General features: G+C 42.2%; 1 protein-coding gene across 2 annotated transcripts in view; it reads right to left on the reverse strand.

The window, feature by feature from the left end:
* Positions 1-16,076, reverse strand: part of ppp2r2ba (protein phosphatase 2, regulatory subunit B, beta a) — a 43,369-nt gene that overhangs the window by 14,767 nt on the left and 12,526 nt on the right. The window contains exon 1 of one of the 2 annotated variants that reach the window (XM_086308555.1): positions 6,718-7,461. The exons of the other annotated variant lie outside the window; for it this stretch is intronic. Within the exon in view, the coding sequence (XP_086164681.1) occupies positions 6,718-6,787 (70 nt within the window). The 5' untranslated portion in view covers positions 6,788-7,461. Of the gene's footprint in view, positions 1-6,717; positions 7,462-16,076 lie in introns of those variants that run through there. 2 annotated transcript variants of the gene reach the window in all.

The raw sequence follows: 16,076 nt of genomic DNA on the forward strand, positions 1-16,076 counted from the left end.
AGCTGTAATTCAGCAGACAGTGAGTGAGAGAGAGAGAGAGAGAGAGAGAGAGAGAGAGAGAGAGAGAGAGAGAGAGAGAGAGAGAGAGAGAGAGAGAGAGAGAGAGTGTGCTGCAATAGAGTGAAAAACCTGCTACTGCATCTGGGGGAACGAGTTCAGTTCAATGCAGCACACAAGTTCAGACAATAGAGTCCCCATAGACGGACTCATCGCTTCACAAAAACCTGTCGTGCATGGTGGAAATGACCATGCATCCTGTCTGTGTGTATACTGGCTCTGTCCTCCTCCAGTTTTAATTTAAATGTTAGAGAAAGTCACAGATGAGGCCAGAGGGATTCTTACGAGCACGTGTTGATAATGACATGATGTGGGAGGGCAAAACTAATTATATTTGAATGAAGAAATAATGCCCTTTCACAGAGAACCCTTCAATGCACCATGCTGGTGTTGCATGTACTGTAGCAACACATGCTAAAGGCGCTCTGTAAATGCATTTGTACACCTCATACATGTAGTGCATGTATGAGGTCTCTCTCTCTCACACACACACACACACACACACACACACACACACACACACACACACACACACACACACACACAGTAATGTCTTCCAGTACCACCAGGCCAAAGTCACTCATGTGAATCGAATGGAATCGGCTTAGCATTCAGCATTCTTTAATCAAAGCTGGTTTCGCCCTTTTTTGCCCTTCTCCTCTCTGTTTCTGCCCCCTCCCCATCCCCCCCACTGCCTCTCTTCTTTTCCCTTCCCTCATCATCATCATCCACACATTAAGTCACTGAGGGGAAACAGTAATTGATGGATGCTATTTAACAAGTTTACACACGAATACATCCTTCAATCATCTCTTTGAATGATCAACCAGGCAGAGCCAGTGGAGCTGAAACACATGCTAACGTGATGGAATGCTCCCTTAAATGAGTTTTTTTTTTCTTTCATGCAAATGATTTCAGACCAGACATGACTTGTAATTGCGTTTGTGAATGGCAAACATCTTCTTCAAATGAAACTTTATGACAATAGAAAAATAAATTCGCAGCACTGTCACAGGTGGGCAGGGTGTCTCAAATGATTTCTGCTGTTGTCAGTTGTTACATGACCAAGATGACTTGAATTAGAGGGAAGCCAGACACTGGACTGATCAAATGCTTACTTGGATGGACACACACACACACACACACACACACACACACACACACACACACACACACACACACACACACACACACACACACACACACACACACACACACACACACACACACACACACACACAACCAGATGAAGCCTATAAATCCTGTGGCCAGCCAGGTCTGACAAAGACAGGTCAGCGCTTCCTGATGCATCAGAGGGATGCTTGAGATAACACACATCCATCACCAGTAATAACTCAGACGAGCCTGCTGGCCTGCTGCTCAGATGTCTACATGGAAGACTGAATTAAAACAGGCATGGCACAGTTCTTATCTGCTTCTATCCAACAATCTGACCCCCAATAACCCCTTCACTGTGCAATATAGAATTGGCAATCAGACCAGCTGGATGGAAACATAGATATGCATCGATTCTGGAATGAAAACCCCGTACGAAGAGCCAGAGACACAGGAAAACCAGGAAGGGAGGGAGAATATTGAGTTTATTTATAGAGGCCTGTGCACAGCACACCACCCAAAAGAGAGAGGTGCCACTAAATGCAATCACAGAGAAAGGAAAGGTCTGGGGAGAGAAGTCGGTTTCTCAAAATAGCTCAATAAAAGCTTGTACAGCAAGATTCACTGGCACAGACACCGGCAGAGACCAAAAATAAGACTGCCCTGCCTAACCTCTAGACAACGCATAATCCTGTCAGGAGCTAAGGCAACAAGAAAGCAAATTGACGTTGATCTCGTGGCACTGCGGAGTTGTGTAAGACACAAAGACTTGAAAAAGGTGTGCCTGAATAGAAAGCAAGTTGCATAAGGGGTGTGCAGTATTTCCAGGTAGAAGGAGGGACGTGAGCAACCTGGTGCTGTGCAAAAGCTTTGTTAGAGGTAGAGGGGAAAGGATTACAGCACTTGTGCTGAGCTGCCTGCGTCAAAGGATCAAGCCGGAGGATAATTCAAGTCTGTTCTCACACTCCCTTTCACCTGCCAGTCTTGTTCCCTCAATGACAATTAACAAATGTGTCTTTAGTGCCATTCTTCCTAGGGAATGAATAAACACACGCTAGTATTACATGCTCTGGAAATGGAGACCATTCATGTGCTGAACAAGCAGCTGATAATAACTTCAATTCACACCACCAACAATAGAGATCAATCACATTTTTGAATAAACCCCACTACCTACTGGTCCGGTACCCCGTCAGATGATTAAGGGTTTATTCAACTCGATTACCTTCACATAAAGCAACAGAGCACAATGCAGGTCTCCTCATCAGAAGAGAATGACTCTTTGTAAGATCTGGAGTGAACAAGCTAATTAACCTGGTTTCTCCAGGATCAGCCCCATGAGACTGAGACAGGGTGTGTGTATTTTGTGTTCCTTTTTCTTGCATGTGTGTGTGTGGATTCTTTTGTGCATGTATCTTTGTGTGTGTGCATGTGTGATTTTTTTTTGTATCCCCACACTCCAGGGAGTTGAGGGTGAAATGGGCAAGACGTGATACTGCTTCTCTTCTCACACTTCATTAACACATCGCCGTGGTACACATCTGACTATAGACACAACACGAGGCAAAAATGGAGCAGAGGAAGAGGGGATAGAGGAACCAGCATTCATCCCCTGCAGGCCCTAAGCTGAATACCAAGAAGAGTGATTTCAAATTCTTGTTATTTGGTATTCTTTTAGAAATTGAAAATAGAGAGCAGGGGGGATGGTAGGAAAGCGAGGATGCGCAGTATTATAATCCCCCACCAAAAACAAAAGCTGACACTCACGCTCGATCTGTCTGCCTGCGATGCTTTGGTGAAATCCCTTTCATCTTCCTGTTTCCATCAAAGATTAGATGGCTGCTGTACAGACTAAAACCTTACATTTATTAGTGACCTTATCACCAGCACATGTAGCATTCTGAGTGGCGCTGCTTCCTCGACAGGACACGGGAATTAGCTATCAAAACTTACAAATATATCCCATTATAAAATCCCAGAAAGGTCAAGAACTGCTTAGCCTTGAGGCTAGCTGCACCCCAAATGACTCACACACAGTACGTCTATCCCAGTGCTAACTCATCTACTGACCAGGAAGCCATATCACAGTAGAAAAATAGGACATTTTTGTCATCGTCCTACAGTAGCAACACCACGGGTATTCTTTAATAAATTCTCATTAAACTTTCATGGTGCTTCAGACTTAATAAGAAGCTAATCAGGGGATGAAAGCAGCTGCTGAATAAGGAGTGCGACTCGCCCCAACTTCACAGCTTGCCATTAAGCCTCCGCTACCCCCCGCACCATCTCCATACATGTACATGCACAGTCTTTCTTGCACTATGTGGCGAGGCGGGGCGAGGCGTTTTGAGTGCTTCATAGTTAATAATGGATGGGACCTGAGGGTATGGTGGGCTAAGTCTTTTTATGCCGGGGTCCTAAAGTGTGGCCCCAGGCCGTTTGCCTTGGCACAGCCGACAGAGCTCTGGCTCTGTTCTCAGCAGCAGCGGCGACAGCAATAAAGGCTGTGAGCCCTCTGTAGTGGGACTGCATCAGTATTCAGTGGGGCTAGAGAGGTCACATCACACACAAGCTTGTATCAGACAGATGTATAACAGCAAAGCAAAGAGCAAGAGGTAGAATGTGAAGAAGAGGGGGGGCAGGGGAGAGAAAGAGGAAGGGATTACATATCCGACCAGTTGTTCTTTAAGTCATTGTTCCACTAACAAAATTGTAAAGGACCAGAAATCAATACTAAAGCAGGCGTTATGTTAGGTCCTGCCTCACAGCCAAAAAGCTATTTGCATTTTTAAACCCAATGTGGTGCTATTTCATCCATTATCACAACATCCAAGGAGGAGGTGGCTGAAAATGAACTGTTGTAGGAGCACCACAGTCCACTGACTCAACACGCGTATACACAGCCACGGTGAGAAATCATCCATTCTGTCACCATTAGCAACGTGTCATCTGCAGGCGGTTGCCGAATGCAAATCAGAGTGTAATACAATTTTCTCCCCTCTAGATAATAATGATGACTCTGGAAACTTCACTTTAAAATTGAGCAGACTTTGAAATTTCATGCCTGACTACGAATGACTACAGCGTGTTCAACAGAGTCAGTGTAACCACCCACAGACCCACCAAGCACTGAGGGGTGGGATTGGTGCAAGACAAAGGTCAGCTTGAGTGACATCATTAGAGTATCCTGCTTTTGTGGACAAGGATTGCCTGAGAGGAAACCCAACCAACTCACTGCTGCTCATCAGAACCATTGTGTGTGTGTGTGTGTGTGTGTGTGTGTGTGTGTGTGTGAGAGAGAGAGAGAGAGAGAGAGAGAGAGAAAGTGTGTGTGTGAGTGTGTGTGTGTGTGTGAGAGAGAGATAACGTGTGTGTGAGAGTGAGAGAGAGAAAGAGAAAGTGTGTGTGTGCGTGTGTGTGGTCTGCACATACTGGGTCTGATAAAAAATGTGCAGTTTGGGGAATTCATAGAGATGGGCAGAAGACTGACTTTATAGCACTTAAGGGTGACAAGGATTTAGAGGTTGAAAGGAGACACACACACACACACACACACACACACACACACACACACACACACACAGTAATTCATGATATATGAAGTGTGATGATCAGTCATAAATTACAGCAATAAAACATAACAAAAGCAGACATCTGAAAAGCACAGATGGGCTTCAGACTGGATGGTCCTTTGCTTTGGGAGGACATATTTGACAGTCCTCGTGCTGAATGAATGAGATGGTAGATGGAAGAGTGGGAGAGACAGAGAAGGAGCGACAGAGAGATGAAGATTCCCTGCCGTTTTTAAATCTCAGCGCACACATCAAACAAAGATATTCATCGCACCCTCTCGCGCACTCGCTGCGAACCGGTGGCAGTGAGTTTAGTTGTGAAAGAGAATCATCTAAGCCCTAGGCAAATAATGGTGCTCTCCATTTGAATGAAGAAAAGGAAGGAAAAGGGACGAGGGGAAACGGCACAAAAGCGTGCAAGAATGAGAACATACGTATGTCTTTTGAGCCCTGACTTTGTTTCTCCTCCAGCCTGCAATGGCATCTGTAACCTGAGCCCCACAGAAGCTCTGTGGTGGCTCTGACCCACCCTGCAGCCACTCATAACCTCCAACAACATCCATCCTGTTCAATTGTGTAGAGTGTGTCCATAAATATCTTATCCCATGTGGAGCTCCATAATATTTGAAATTACATTCCTCTTTTCACTGATTTTGTTCCTCACCCAATCTTATGGTAAGTGGGTGGCAAAATGTGTCTGGTGTGAAAAAAACTAAAGGATTTCCCAGTTCTGCAGTAACTATTTATACAATTGGCAAGCCTTCCACTGAAACACTGCATCAAACTGAACAATAAAAACCACTCAACAGAATAGGACAATTAAGCTGAAGATGGGAGATGGCCACTTATTAAGGAATTGAAAATTGAGCTTAATCTGTGGTTAAAAATATAAAGTTATTCATATGTGGCCCTTGGCATTTACAACAAATACAGTACAGAAGGGCATTTAGCCTCTATGAAGTTTGATTGTACTGCAATAATTTTAAAACAAAAAGCCATCAGACCTCAATGTTTTTGTAATCTCAATGCTATCAGTGCAGCAGATAATGTCTATGAGCAATCTGCATAATTGCATAATGAGATCAACCACCATTTTCACCTATAAATCAGTGTTTTATGTTCATTAGCGATCCAAGGAGCTCATAGAGAAAAGCTGGAGCTAATTGGCAGAACATAAGGGAAGTATTAAACATCACTTTTAACAGGTTGGAACTCAAAAGGCTGATGTCTGTGGTCAATGAGGAGAAACACATGCATGGAACAGAGCAACATTTGTAGCTGCAGGGTGGGAAAAAAAGGTTATGTGCATTGCATACAGTGAAAACGTGTGTCTGTGGATGCATGTGTGCTAGAGAGAGAGAGATGGATCCATATTTCATTGTGTTGTCTCCTTGAATTAGGGCACCTTGCCTGCTCCTTTTTTTTTTCAACAAGTGCACACAGAAGGAAAAAAAATACATTTTTTCCCACTACTTCACACATTCTCTTTAAACTCAGAAACTAGGGAATAAAACATTCTGTACTGGTGCCTCTACAAGGAACAATCCAAACAGATTAAAAAAACCCTGATTACTCTGATCAAGATGCTTATTATAGCGCTAACCGGTGATGGGAAACCACCCCATCCTGCCCAGTTATTACATTCTCACTGGATCTTCACCACAAATGACCAGAATGTTCCCGTAATAACCCCAGCTTATTCTGTGACTAAGGTGATTAAACGAGCTTTAAGTGATCCCACCTTTATGCATTTAATAGTCCCCGCACAGCATCATTATATAGCCTAACATGAGGATATTTATTTTTATCATCTATTTATGCCATCTTATGTGTAACCTGCTGTCATTTACGGGCTACTTAATAATTAGATTGACCAATTTCTTGCTGTGATATTAGCATCCCTTTAGCTACAGCCGCAGGTTATTTACTGTCAAACACCTTTAAACTGTGTTTCTTTTCAACATCAAAATACCTTCGGTTGCATAGTTGTGGTCGCGAAGGAAGCTGTTGTTGATTTTCCGGGTGTCACTCTCCTCCTCCATTGAAAAATCGGCTGATTCGAAATCCTGAAAGCGGCAGACCTGCTCCCATCCTGCCCGGTACCGTCAGCAGGCGGGCTGTGGGACCAGCGGGGGGCCTGTCATGGCTCCAGATCTCCGGTGTAATCAACACAATCGCGATCAAATACCTGTGATGACGACGGTGCACGGGGCAGGTCCTGTCCACACCTCGGGTGGCATCCAACAGACCGACCGTCCGCAACGCAGTGACAGTGTCGACTCCAACAGTGGATTTAATAGCCTAATTATTGCAGCGCGTCATAGGTGCGTCTGCCTCAGGGAACTCTTCAAACGCGTATCTCCCAAAAATGTCAGCACGGAAAACCTGCAGCTTAGAGCTGATGATGATTTCAATAAACGTGTTCTTGAAGGTTGAACCTGAAGTAGCAGCAGCAGCATGGGCGCACTCCGTAAATCTGTTCTGGAGGACTGGAGTTTAGGCAGGCGAGATTTTCCCCTCCCAGTGCCAGCGGGGCGGGCGGGATTATGCGTCAACAAGCTTGCTCCGATCACCTCCGCATTTCCATGTCATAGCCTACAGCGATGCATCTCCACTTTTTCTGGATCCAGATTCTGCATGGTCTCCTCGCTCTTTCTCATTCATTCATTGATCGAAACGGCCCGGCGCCTGCGATCCCTGCAGCTCAGCTGACTCACTGTGCCGGATAGCGCAGAGCTTCACTGTAGCTGCCCACTCTGCTGCTGCGCTTCAGCAGGGGCCCCTCCCTGCTGCTTGACGGCTGGCTCTTTAAAAACCTACAAGCAGCAAACGTGACGCTCAGTTGAACCACCAGGACTAGTAAAGACTTCAAAATCTGTTCACAGATTTTTGAACCACCGAGGTTTGCGTGTGTGTGGGTGTAAAGTCACTGGTAGCAGGTTGCTCTTAAACTACCATTCCTCCATTCTGCTTCAGAGGCATCTATGCACTGCAGTGGCTTGTGTTACTTTTCTTCTAATTAAGACCCTAAAAACAGCTATTCAAGCCACAACACTGAGGTTTGGATGGATGTGTTATGAGGTGCATGACATGTCACATTTCTGTCCGAACACATGACAGAGGATTCAGAAATTAAAGGCAGAGAGGGGTCACAAAGCAGAAAGACCGAGACAGAGAGAAGGAAAGGTGAACTTAAACTAGAGAACAGAGGTGACTAGAAAGAATAAGAAAAAATAACCAGAGGCTGATTAATTAGATTAGTAAGGTCACCATCTGCGGCTCTTTCGGGAAAGATCTGATTTCACTGCTGAGTTTAATGACGACGCACAAAACGAAGCTTCTTCTGGTCAAATCATAATCTTTAATGAGTGTGTGTGTGTGCAGCATCAGAGTGCAATGCATCTCAGCTCTATCTACTCACTTTACGCTAAATCTCTTTGGTACCACAAAGGGACTGGGTATCTCCCCTGCACAAGCCTCAGCGCACATAGCATCAGCAGAGATTGTGGAGCCCCCTCTACTAAATGCATTAGCTCTCTAATCCACAGGACCATTTGCACATCCAATCCTCTTCTCCTCTACTAATGGGGATCTGGCTGTGAGGGAGGCATGCTGCACATAGCAAAAAAGACAGGGGCCTCCTACACATGCTGTTTTACACCCCATCAACCTCCAAACTCCATCTCCATCAGAATACATTACGGGGCATTATCCATGCAGGGGGATAATGAAGGCTGCTGGAGCATCCGTGAGGACTCGTGGTTCACGTTTCCATATTTACAGTCCTCCACACCTTTAATGAAATCAGCAGAGAAATGCTGCCATCCTTGACCCTCTTAGATTTAACTGAGTGGTCAATAGCATTTCCCACCTCTATCAATATTTAAACAGGATATACGGGGACAAAAGAAACACAAAGCCCTCCTCTTCAACAAAGACTTTGGCTAAGTCACAGCTGAGCAGGCCGAATAAACTGAAATGGAATCGGCGAGACAAAAGGGTTTTATAGAATGAAGCCACATGGATGAGCGGTTCAGTTTTGTCAGATTTTGTTGGGAGTTGAGGGGGGAAAATTATGAGGCAGAAACATGGTTAAAGCACAGATATTTGACTGTATAATGAAGGAATAAGTGGAGACTGCTGCTTGGAGCCAGAGCCTGGGATCAATGCTACAACATCCATACAATATCCTCTCTTCCTGCCTTGGTCCCATTCGCTGTGCATACAAGTCCTTACCTGCATTCCATTCCCCTCCAGCACTTCATAATGTGACTAAGAAAGTAATTACAGGTTGATACACTCATATTCTCAAAGCCTTCACTCAAAAGGCCCCAAGTTTCTTCACCCCGCGGCTCAATTGATGCTGTCCTCCTCCTCAGAACACCAAGCTACTTGTTCTCCTCCGCTACCTCAGCTCTCTCGCTCATTACACCCCATCTCCCACTCCACTGGGTAAGACACTAGTGACTGAGCGTCTACAGCCCAGCTGCTGCGTGTCAGACTTGTAGGAAATGCTCTGGGGGGCGGCCAGAATTGGCGAGCGTGTCCTCAATTCTCCTCGATCGTGTGGACAAAGTGGGTTAAATTAGACTCCAGCAGCACCAAACATAGGGACACAATCACGTGGCAATGATATTTTAGTCATGGCCAATTGCTTTCCTTGATGTGTTGTAATTGCTTGACCCGGGGATTCCGGTGAAGGGCTACAGGAGGCAAAGACGCTGTCTGCATACCAAAAAAACGCATGCATACGCTTTTACATATAGATACTTGAGAACACCGCAGCTGTTCGGCACAGTTCCCTATACTTCTACACCTTCATTGCAATTACCTCATATCTCAGAACTTCAGTCAATAGTGTATTGATCGGTGGATAATGTCAGGTTTAAATAGGCGAAGATATTGACTATTGTCATCAGTTAATCCAATAAATAGGAGGTTGTGGTAAATAAATCCCAAAGCATATACGCAAGGTAACCATAGTTTGGGCTGAAAATGCAATAATTTATTTTACACCAGTTATCTTGATTGTAAATTGGTCATGTCAAATCTTAGACACAATGCTACTAGAATAGCTTTATTTGTTATTGTACGGCTATATAACAAAATCTCGATCATCTCTCTGAGAGATTTGTTAAGTCCTTGATCCACCTGCATGTGTCATCACCGATAGCTAGATTTAGCAGTTTGGTCATGATTATATCAAACGCAGAGCTGAGGTCTACAAACAACAATCCTGCATATGTCCCCGGGTGTTGAAGGTGAGTCAGTGCAGCATGGAGACGGCGTTTATAAGAACCGCTGTTGACCTGTTGGTCCAGTGTGGCTGGAAGTGAAGTAATCTAGTGATGCTTTTTAGCATGTTCACTATTTATTTCAATGTACTGACATGCTATCGTTCTTCAACTACCAGTATACACGAGACTGGAATGTTTTGCAGGGTTTGTGATTCATAAATCAAATTTCCTATAAACATGACATTTTCAATTGATGGTGCAAAAGGAAGAGGTAACTAAAGTTATTACAATTATTCCAGAGGGGAAAAACAACATCTGTGCCACATTTCATGGAATATCATTGAGTAGCTGTTGGAGGCGTTTCAACAGAGAACCTCGTGGTTTCACAGAGGGAAATGTCAAGAGATGATCAGTCATAGGGACACGCCATTTGGAAACATAAATGAAGACGCAAAAAACTGTGCCCCGGGCCATCGAGCTGGTTTATCATATATTTCATCAGATGTCAAAACTCTGATGTGCTGGCAGAGTAAGACTAAAAGTCAGCTTTTTTTCCACACAAGTAATTTCTATCATTCATTTTATGTTCATGTTCATCACAGCTTGACTGAAACATGCCCATGTCAGAAGGCAGAACACAAATGTTATAGTCTTACCTGTTCATTTAACTGGATGCAACATGACCAGGGCACTCATTCAAATATGAAGAAACATGTTCACGTGACATTTGATTAATGATGAACGGAGCATTAAGATTGAGCTGCTGAGCAATAATAATATCTATAAAAGATATAAAAAGTGGTGGACTGACCGACTGAGGCTGCCTAAAACTGCTCGCTGCTGCAGCTTCAAATCCAATATTGCCATAATTGCTAATTGATTTACAGCACTACCCACAATGCTTTAATACATTCAGATATTTAAAATGAATAGCTGCCGTCCCTTGAACAGCACAACAAAATCTGTGATGGAAAGCAAATCTAAACTGCCTGAAGTCATACAATCATGCAAATTGAAAACTATGGATTATTTTACTCAGGAAAGCTGTGGTTACAGAATTAAGATTTAACCCTAGGCAATGTTTGACCTACTTTGTTTCAAGATTTATTGTAGAATTATGAAGCAGGTATTCTCACAAAACAGCTGTTCCTAAAAACTGCCATCATTTGACCAGGATGCTTTAACTGAACATAAGAAAGGACTGTATTATTATATTATAATAGTCCAGAGGTTTGAAAGCACAAAATGCAAAATAAAACAAAATACATTAAAAACACTAAAAAAGGCCATTTTCTTCCTCTTTAAGGTAGAAAGGTAAAGCTGTAATTCAAAACATATACAGTAAAGCCTATTTAGTAGTTGAGCTGATTTCGTATGACATGCCTCAGTGGGACAAGCTGTATCAGAGCACAACATGCTGAGCTACACAGTTGTTATGGTCATAATTTTTAATGTCTGTTCACCGGTTTTAGATTTTTTCTGTGTTACCCAACAAATCAGGATGATAATCATTCAATGGCATTAAATTCCCTCTCCAAACATTCATTGCCTGCCATTAGCCATGCAACCCACCCTGGCATTAAGAGCAGCTAAACACACGGGGGTAATAGGATTGGCCTGGCAGTCCATCTGTCAGGGGACTGAGTAGCAGCAAACCCCAAGGAACAAGTACCTGGCCTGGATACGCTCTCTCATTCTGCCCTTTCTTTGCGGTCTACTACGGAAATATTTATACGGTTTTTAAATGTAACCTCTGTGAAACTAAAACACTGCCATTCAAGCACATAAATGCCAGAAAGAAAAGGTAAAAAGCTGGAAAATACAGTCTCTAGTGGGAGTTTATAACCTCCTGGCTTTAAGTAATATAAAATGCTGCTACTCTTCTGTTAATAGACTACAGATGGAGATACATGTAGTCGGCAAATGAATTGAGTCAGGGTGGGGGAGGGATAACAGAGGAGAACTCAGGGCCTGGAAGAAGGAAGGGGAGAAAGATAAAAAGATGGATGTATAGTTTTGGTTGAGGGCATTAAATCAAGCCTAGAGGCTGTCCCTAAATCAGTAGGCTTTACTCTTGGTGTCATTCCAATTACATCAGGATGAGACTAATGCTCCATTGCTCTGAGACTTCAGACCAGCAGGACTGGATTTTCTGTTTCCCCCTGACTCTCTAGTCCCCTCCCCCAACCTCCCCCCCTTTAGCTCTCTATCTCTCCCTCCTTCGCTCTCTCTCTGCCTCCCTTGATAATAAATTAATTGAAAAGAATGCATGTACAATGATTAGCGCAGGACGTAGCATTTTGGTTGAACATTAATCAAGCGAAATGATTGTGTTTGCATGTACACACCTCAAGAACAGAGGCATGGATGCATGACCCACATTGGCATCTATATAAAGCAGGTACCCTAATCACAAAACACACACATATACACACTTATAATAGCCTTTGTTGTGTTAAAATGTTACGAGCAATAAAGCAACATACAAATTGGCCGACAGGTGAAGAATCCTACAACGCTGCTACACATTTTGATTTGTTTTCTGACTACACAGTCTAGTCTTGCTGAGAGGAAATGGTGCCACTTAACAGAAAATCATTGCATTGCGCTGCTACGGTTGCTAGGTAACTGCAATTGAACTGGCATTGCAATGCAACACAACAGCTGTCCACATAATTGGACAATTAAGATCTTAAAATGTCATTATTTTGGTTATATTCATCTCTATAAAGGCTCAAGCACGTCCCAACACATTTTGTACTAGTTGGGTTAATGGGAAGAACACAGAGGGCTCATGTTCGGAGGAAAGCTGGCTTTCATTAGTGAAAATGATCAGCGCTTTATTGGGAGAAAACAGCAAAAACAAAGTCTGTCTGTGCGGCCCTGAAAGACTGGACAAACACAGTGTGTTGTCAAGTATGCTATATTTAACCTACAGGACTTTCCTCTATGTGTGGACGCATGAAAGACCGACTGGTAGAAAGTAGGTTAAGCAGGTTAGTGAGTGCCTACAAAGCCACCTACCCATACACAAGTAGGGATCAATGCGCAGCTTATGTTCAGAACCGTGGACAGCTCTGCACTGTGCTGAAGCTAGCAGAAAGTGAAAAAGGCCTAAAGGGGAAATACAATTTCTATAAAATGTTTCTCAGATGTCGTATAGCTCGGCTTTCATTTGAACAAATCAGAGAGAAAAGCTAGTGGAGTTAGTTCAGGAGCTGCTTCTAATATGAATTAACTAGTCAGTATAATAAAAAATGACTATCACGAGTTTTCACAGCCTTTTGTGTCTTCAAATATTTTCTCTGTATCAAACTAACAATCAAAAACTAAGAATAACAAAACAAAGAAACTCTTTTCTGTAAATGGAATTCTTTTCCAGCTTTCACACAATTATACGGTGTTGTAATGTACATGCCTACTGTGTGTGCTGTAGTACCATGCTGAAGCACTGTTATGTGCCAGCACTCCTGTTACTAACAAGAAAAGCAGCAGTGTGGAAATAGCCTGACCCCACATCTGAACATTCTTTTCTTCTTCTTTTTTTTGCTACAGCTTGCCAGAGAGGGTTCCCTGCAGCCATTCAGTCATGTTTCAACCAGCCCCATGTGACAACAGAACATGTTCTCTGTGCACCTCGGTTCAAGACTCCCCCACCCACACACACACAGACTCAAGCTCTCACACGCAAATGCACATTGCTTTATTACAATAGTCCACACACACGCACTCCGTCAACAACAAAGACAAACACATGCAAGCATGTCACACTTAGAGGCTGTAATCTCCAGGAAAATCCCATTTGGCAGAGCAGCTGCCAGCGTGGATCACAGATAGACTGTAGTTGTGGTGCCCACAGGGTAGCAAGCTGTCCATCCACACTTTTCTATCAAGTAGAGTCGCCAACCACCCACCCACCCACCCCCGAAACCGACACGCACACCTAAAGATGAGCTTAAGATGGGATCAGGCCCTACCACTGTGATGGTAAATTCTTGCCATTTGCCACTCTAATAGGTAGGTGTCAATAAGCTCAAACAGCCTTTTTCTCATTTAAACAGGGCTTTGCTTTGTTATTTAATTTATTGATTTGTTATGAGTGGGATCTATGTTGCAACGTAGCTGCAGGGATTTGCCATTTTTGATGTAGCATGATGTGAGGAGACTTTCTGGCAAAAGTGGTCCGTCCATCTGTCTGCTTATCGTGCTGGCTGGCTGTCAAAAACACTTTCTCTGTTGATGTGAAATGAGACTTGGATAATAAAATAAAATATTAAAATCATTCTAAATCTTTCATATGCATTACAGATCTAATAAAAAACAACAACAAACTATATCCACCCATCACAGCATCCACAAATGTATACAAAATAAGATTAAACATACAATGACAGCATGTCATGTGCTCGAGGCTCCAGTATTAAAGGAGATAATCTTATAGCACCACCAACTGGTAAAAAAATAATATTACATGCTTGAACCTAGGCAACGATTTAAGATTGATTTAGCTTATTTTAACTCCGGCCATGATCCCTAAAAGCTGTTTGTCAGCCTGTACAGTTTACAGTACCACAGTTATGCATCTGTGTAATTTGGGTTTGTTTACTATTACATTCACATATTTATTGATTTTTTTGGACATAAGTGTGCCTACATTGTTAAAGATAAATGAGGCTGGGTCCTGTCTTTGTTAAGACCAGAAAAGCAGGATGTGCATGTGCATTGTTGAGCAGGGATGCACCCATCTTATTCGCCCTTTTGTATTCACTATTCATTTACTAAAGTGTCTCCATGTGATGCTAAGCTTAGAGAAGGTCATTCACTGGAAGAGACCTATTGACTGGTTGAAAGTCGTGGCACATTGATTGTATGTGTGTGTGTGTGGGAGGGGGGGGGGTGAATTTGTGTTCAACATTCAAAGATGTAATTACTTTATTTATTTGACACTTGTCTATCTGGTGCAAAAAGGCATAAATAATAATCAAAACAATACAAAAAACCATCTTGCTATTGATTTTGTAACCAGCTGGCAGGCAAATGCATTTTTTCAAACACTAAATTTTATAGTGCATCCCTTGTTTTGAATATATTTTGTAGAATAAATTAGTCAAAGATAACAAAAAGCAGACCTTAACCATATTAGAATTCAGAGAAATATACCAATATTAGCACGAAAAAGAAAAATGTCATAAACATATAATGTAATGGATGTCATTTTAACAAGTACTTTTGTGAATGTTCCAGTATAATGGGTCATAACACAGTTCAGACATTGAAGCGGGCATTAACAGTTATTTATAAATGATTAAACAAACAGGTGTCCTTTTTATTGTTCTACTGTGAATGAACCAAATTAATTAAACACACACACAAATAAAATATATTAACAGTCAAATATAGTAAGCCAAATTAAGATAAAAGTGAAATTCACCGTTGACTCTTTCAATATATAACTTGTCATCAATTCATAATTCTCTGAAAAATGTGTTTATTATTTCCAGCACACTGATTCTTGAGTTATTTCCTAAGAACTTGCTTTGTGAGGTTAAAACTGAAATCTAATCATTTTATCCTTGAATCCCAAGAAAGTTTGTGGATTTTTTTTAATAGATTCATGACGATTTGAGATGCAATTGTTGCCAGGACAGCAGACGTTAATAGTAGTTTTCTCTGATAAAATATAGATTGCATATAAAAGATGGCTGTAGCCATTAATGAATCTCTCTTTGGTTTGTGAGGCTGTGTTATAAAGCCTCAAGATATGATGAGCAAGTGAGTATTATACTTTAATGTATAATATTGTAAAGGAAACAAAACAGGAAACAAAACATCAATCAAAAAATTGCTCTCTTTTTTATTCGGGCTACTGAAATTTATTTTGGGCTACCAAAAACTGAAGAGTCCCTGCCCGAAGGCCTACCAGGGATTTTGAAATTTTGCGAGCCCTGAGATATATATATATTTTTTCTTACTTTTTTCTTTCAGCAACATTAAATTTAAAAACTGTACTTTTGAGTTAAAATATATATTTATAATTTTAATAAATGACAAATTAAAAAGGCATGAACATTTTTTTTGTATCGAAAAAATATCG

This window comes from Aulonocara sp. 'chitande type north' Nkhata Bay, linkage group LG2, assembly GCF_057382095.1.
Source record: "Aulonocara sp. 'chitande type north' Nkhata Bay isolate Kocher_YH1m ecotype deep benthic linkage group LG2, A_spYH_male_GT1.1, whole genome shotgun sequence".
NCBI lineage: Eukaryota > Metazoa > Chordata > Actinopteri > Cichliformes > Cichlidae > Aulonocara > Aulonocara sp. 'chitande type north' Nkhata Bay.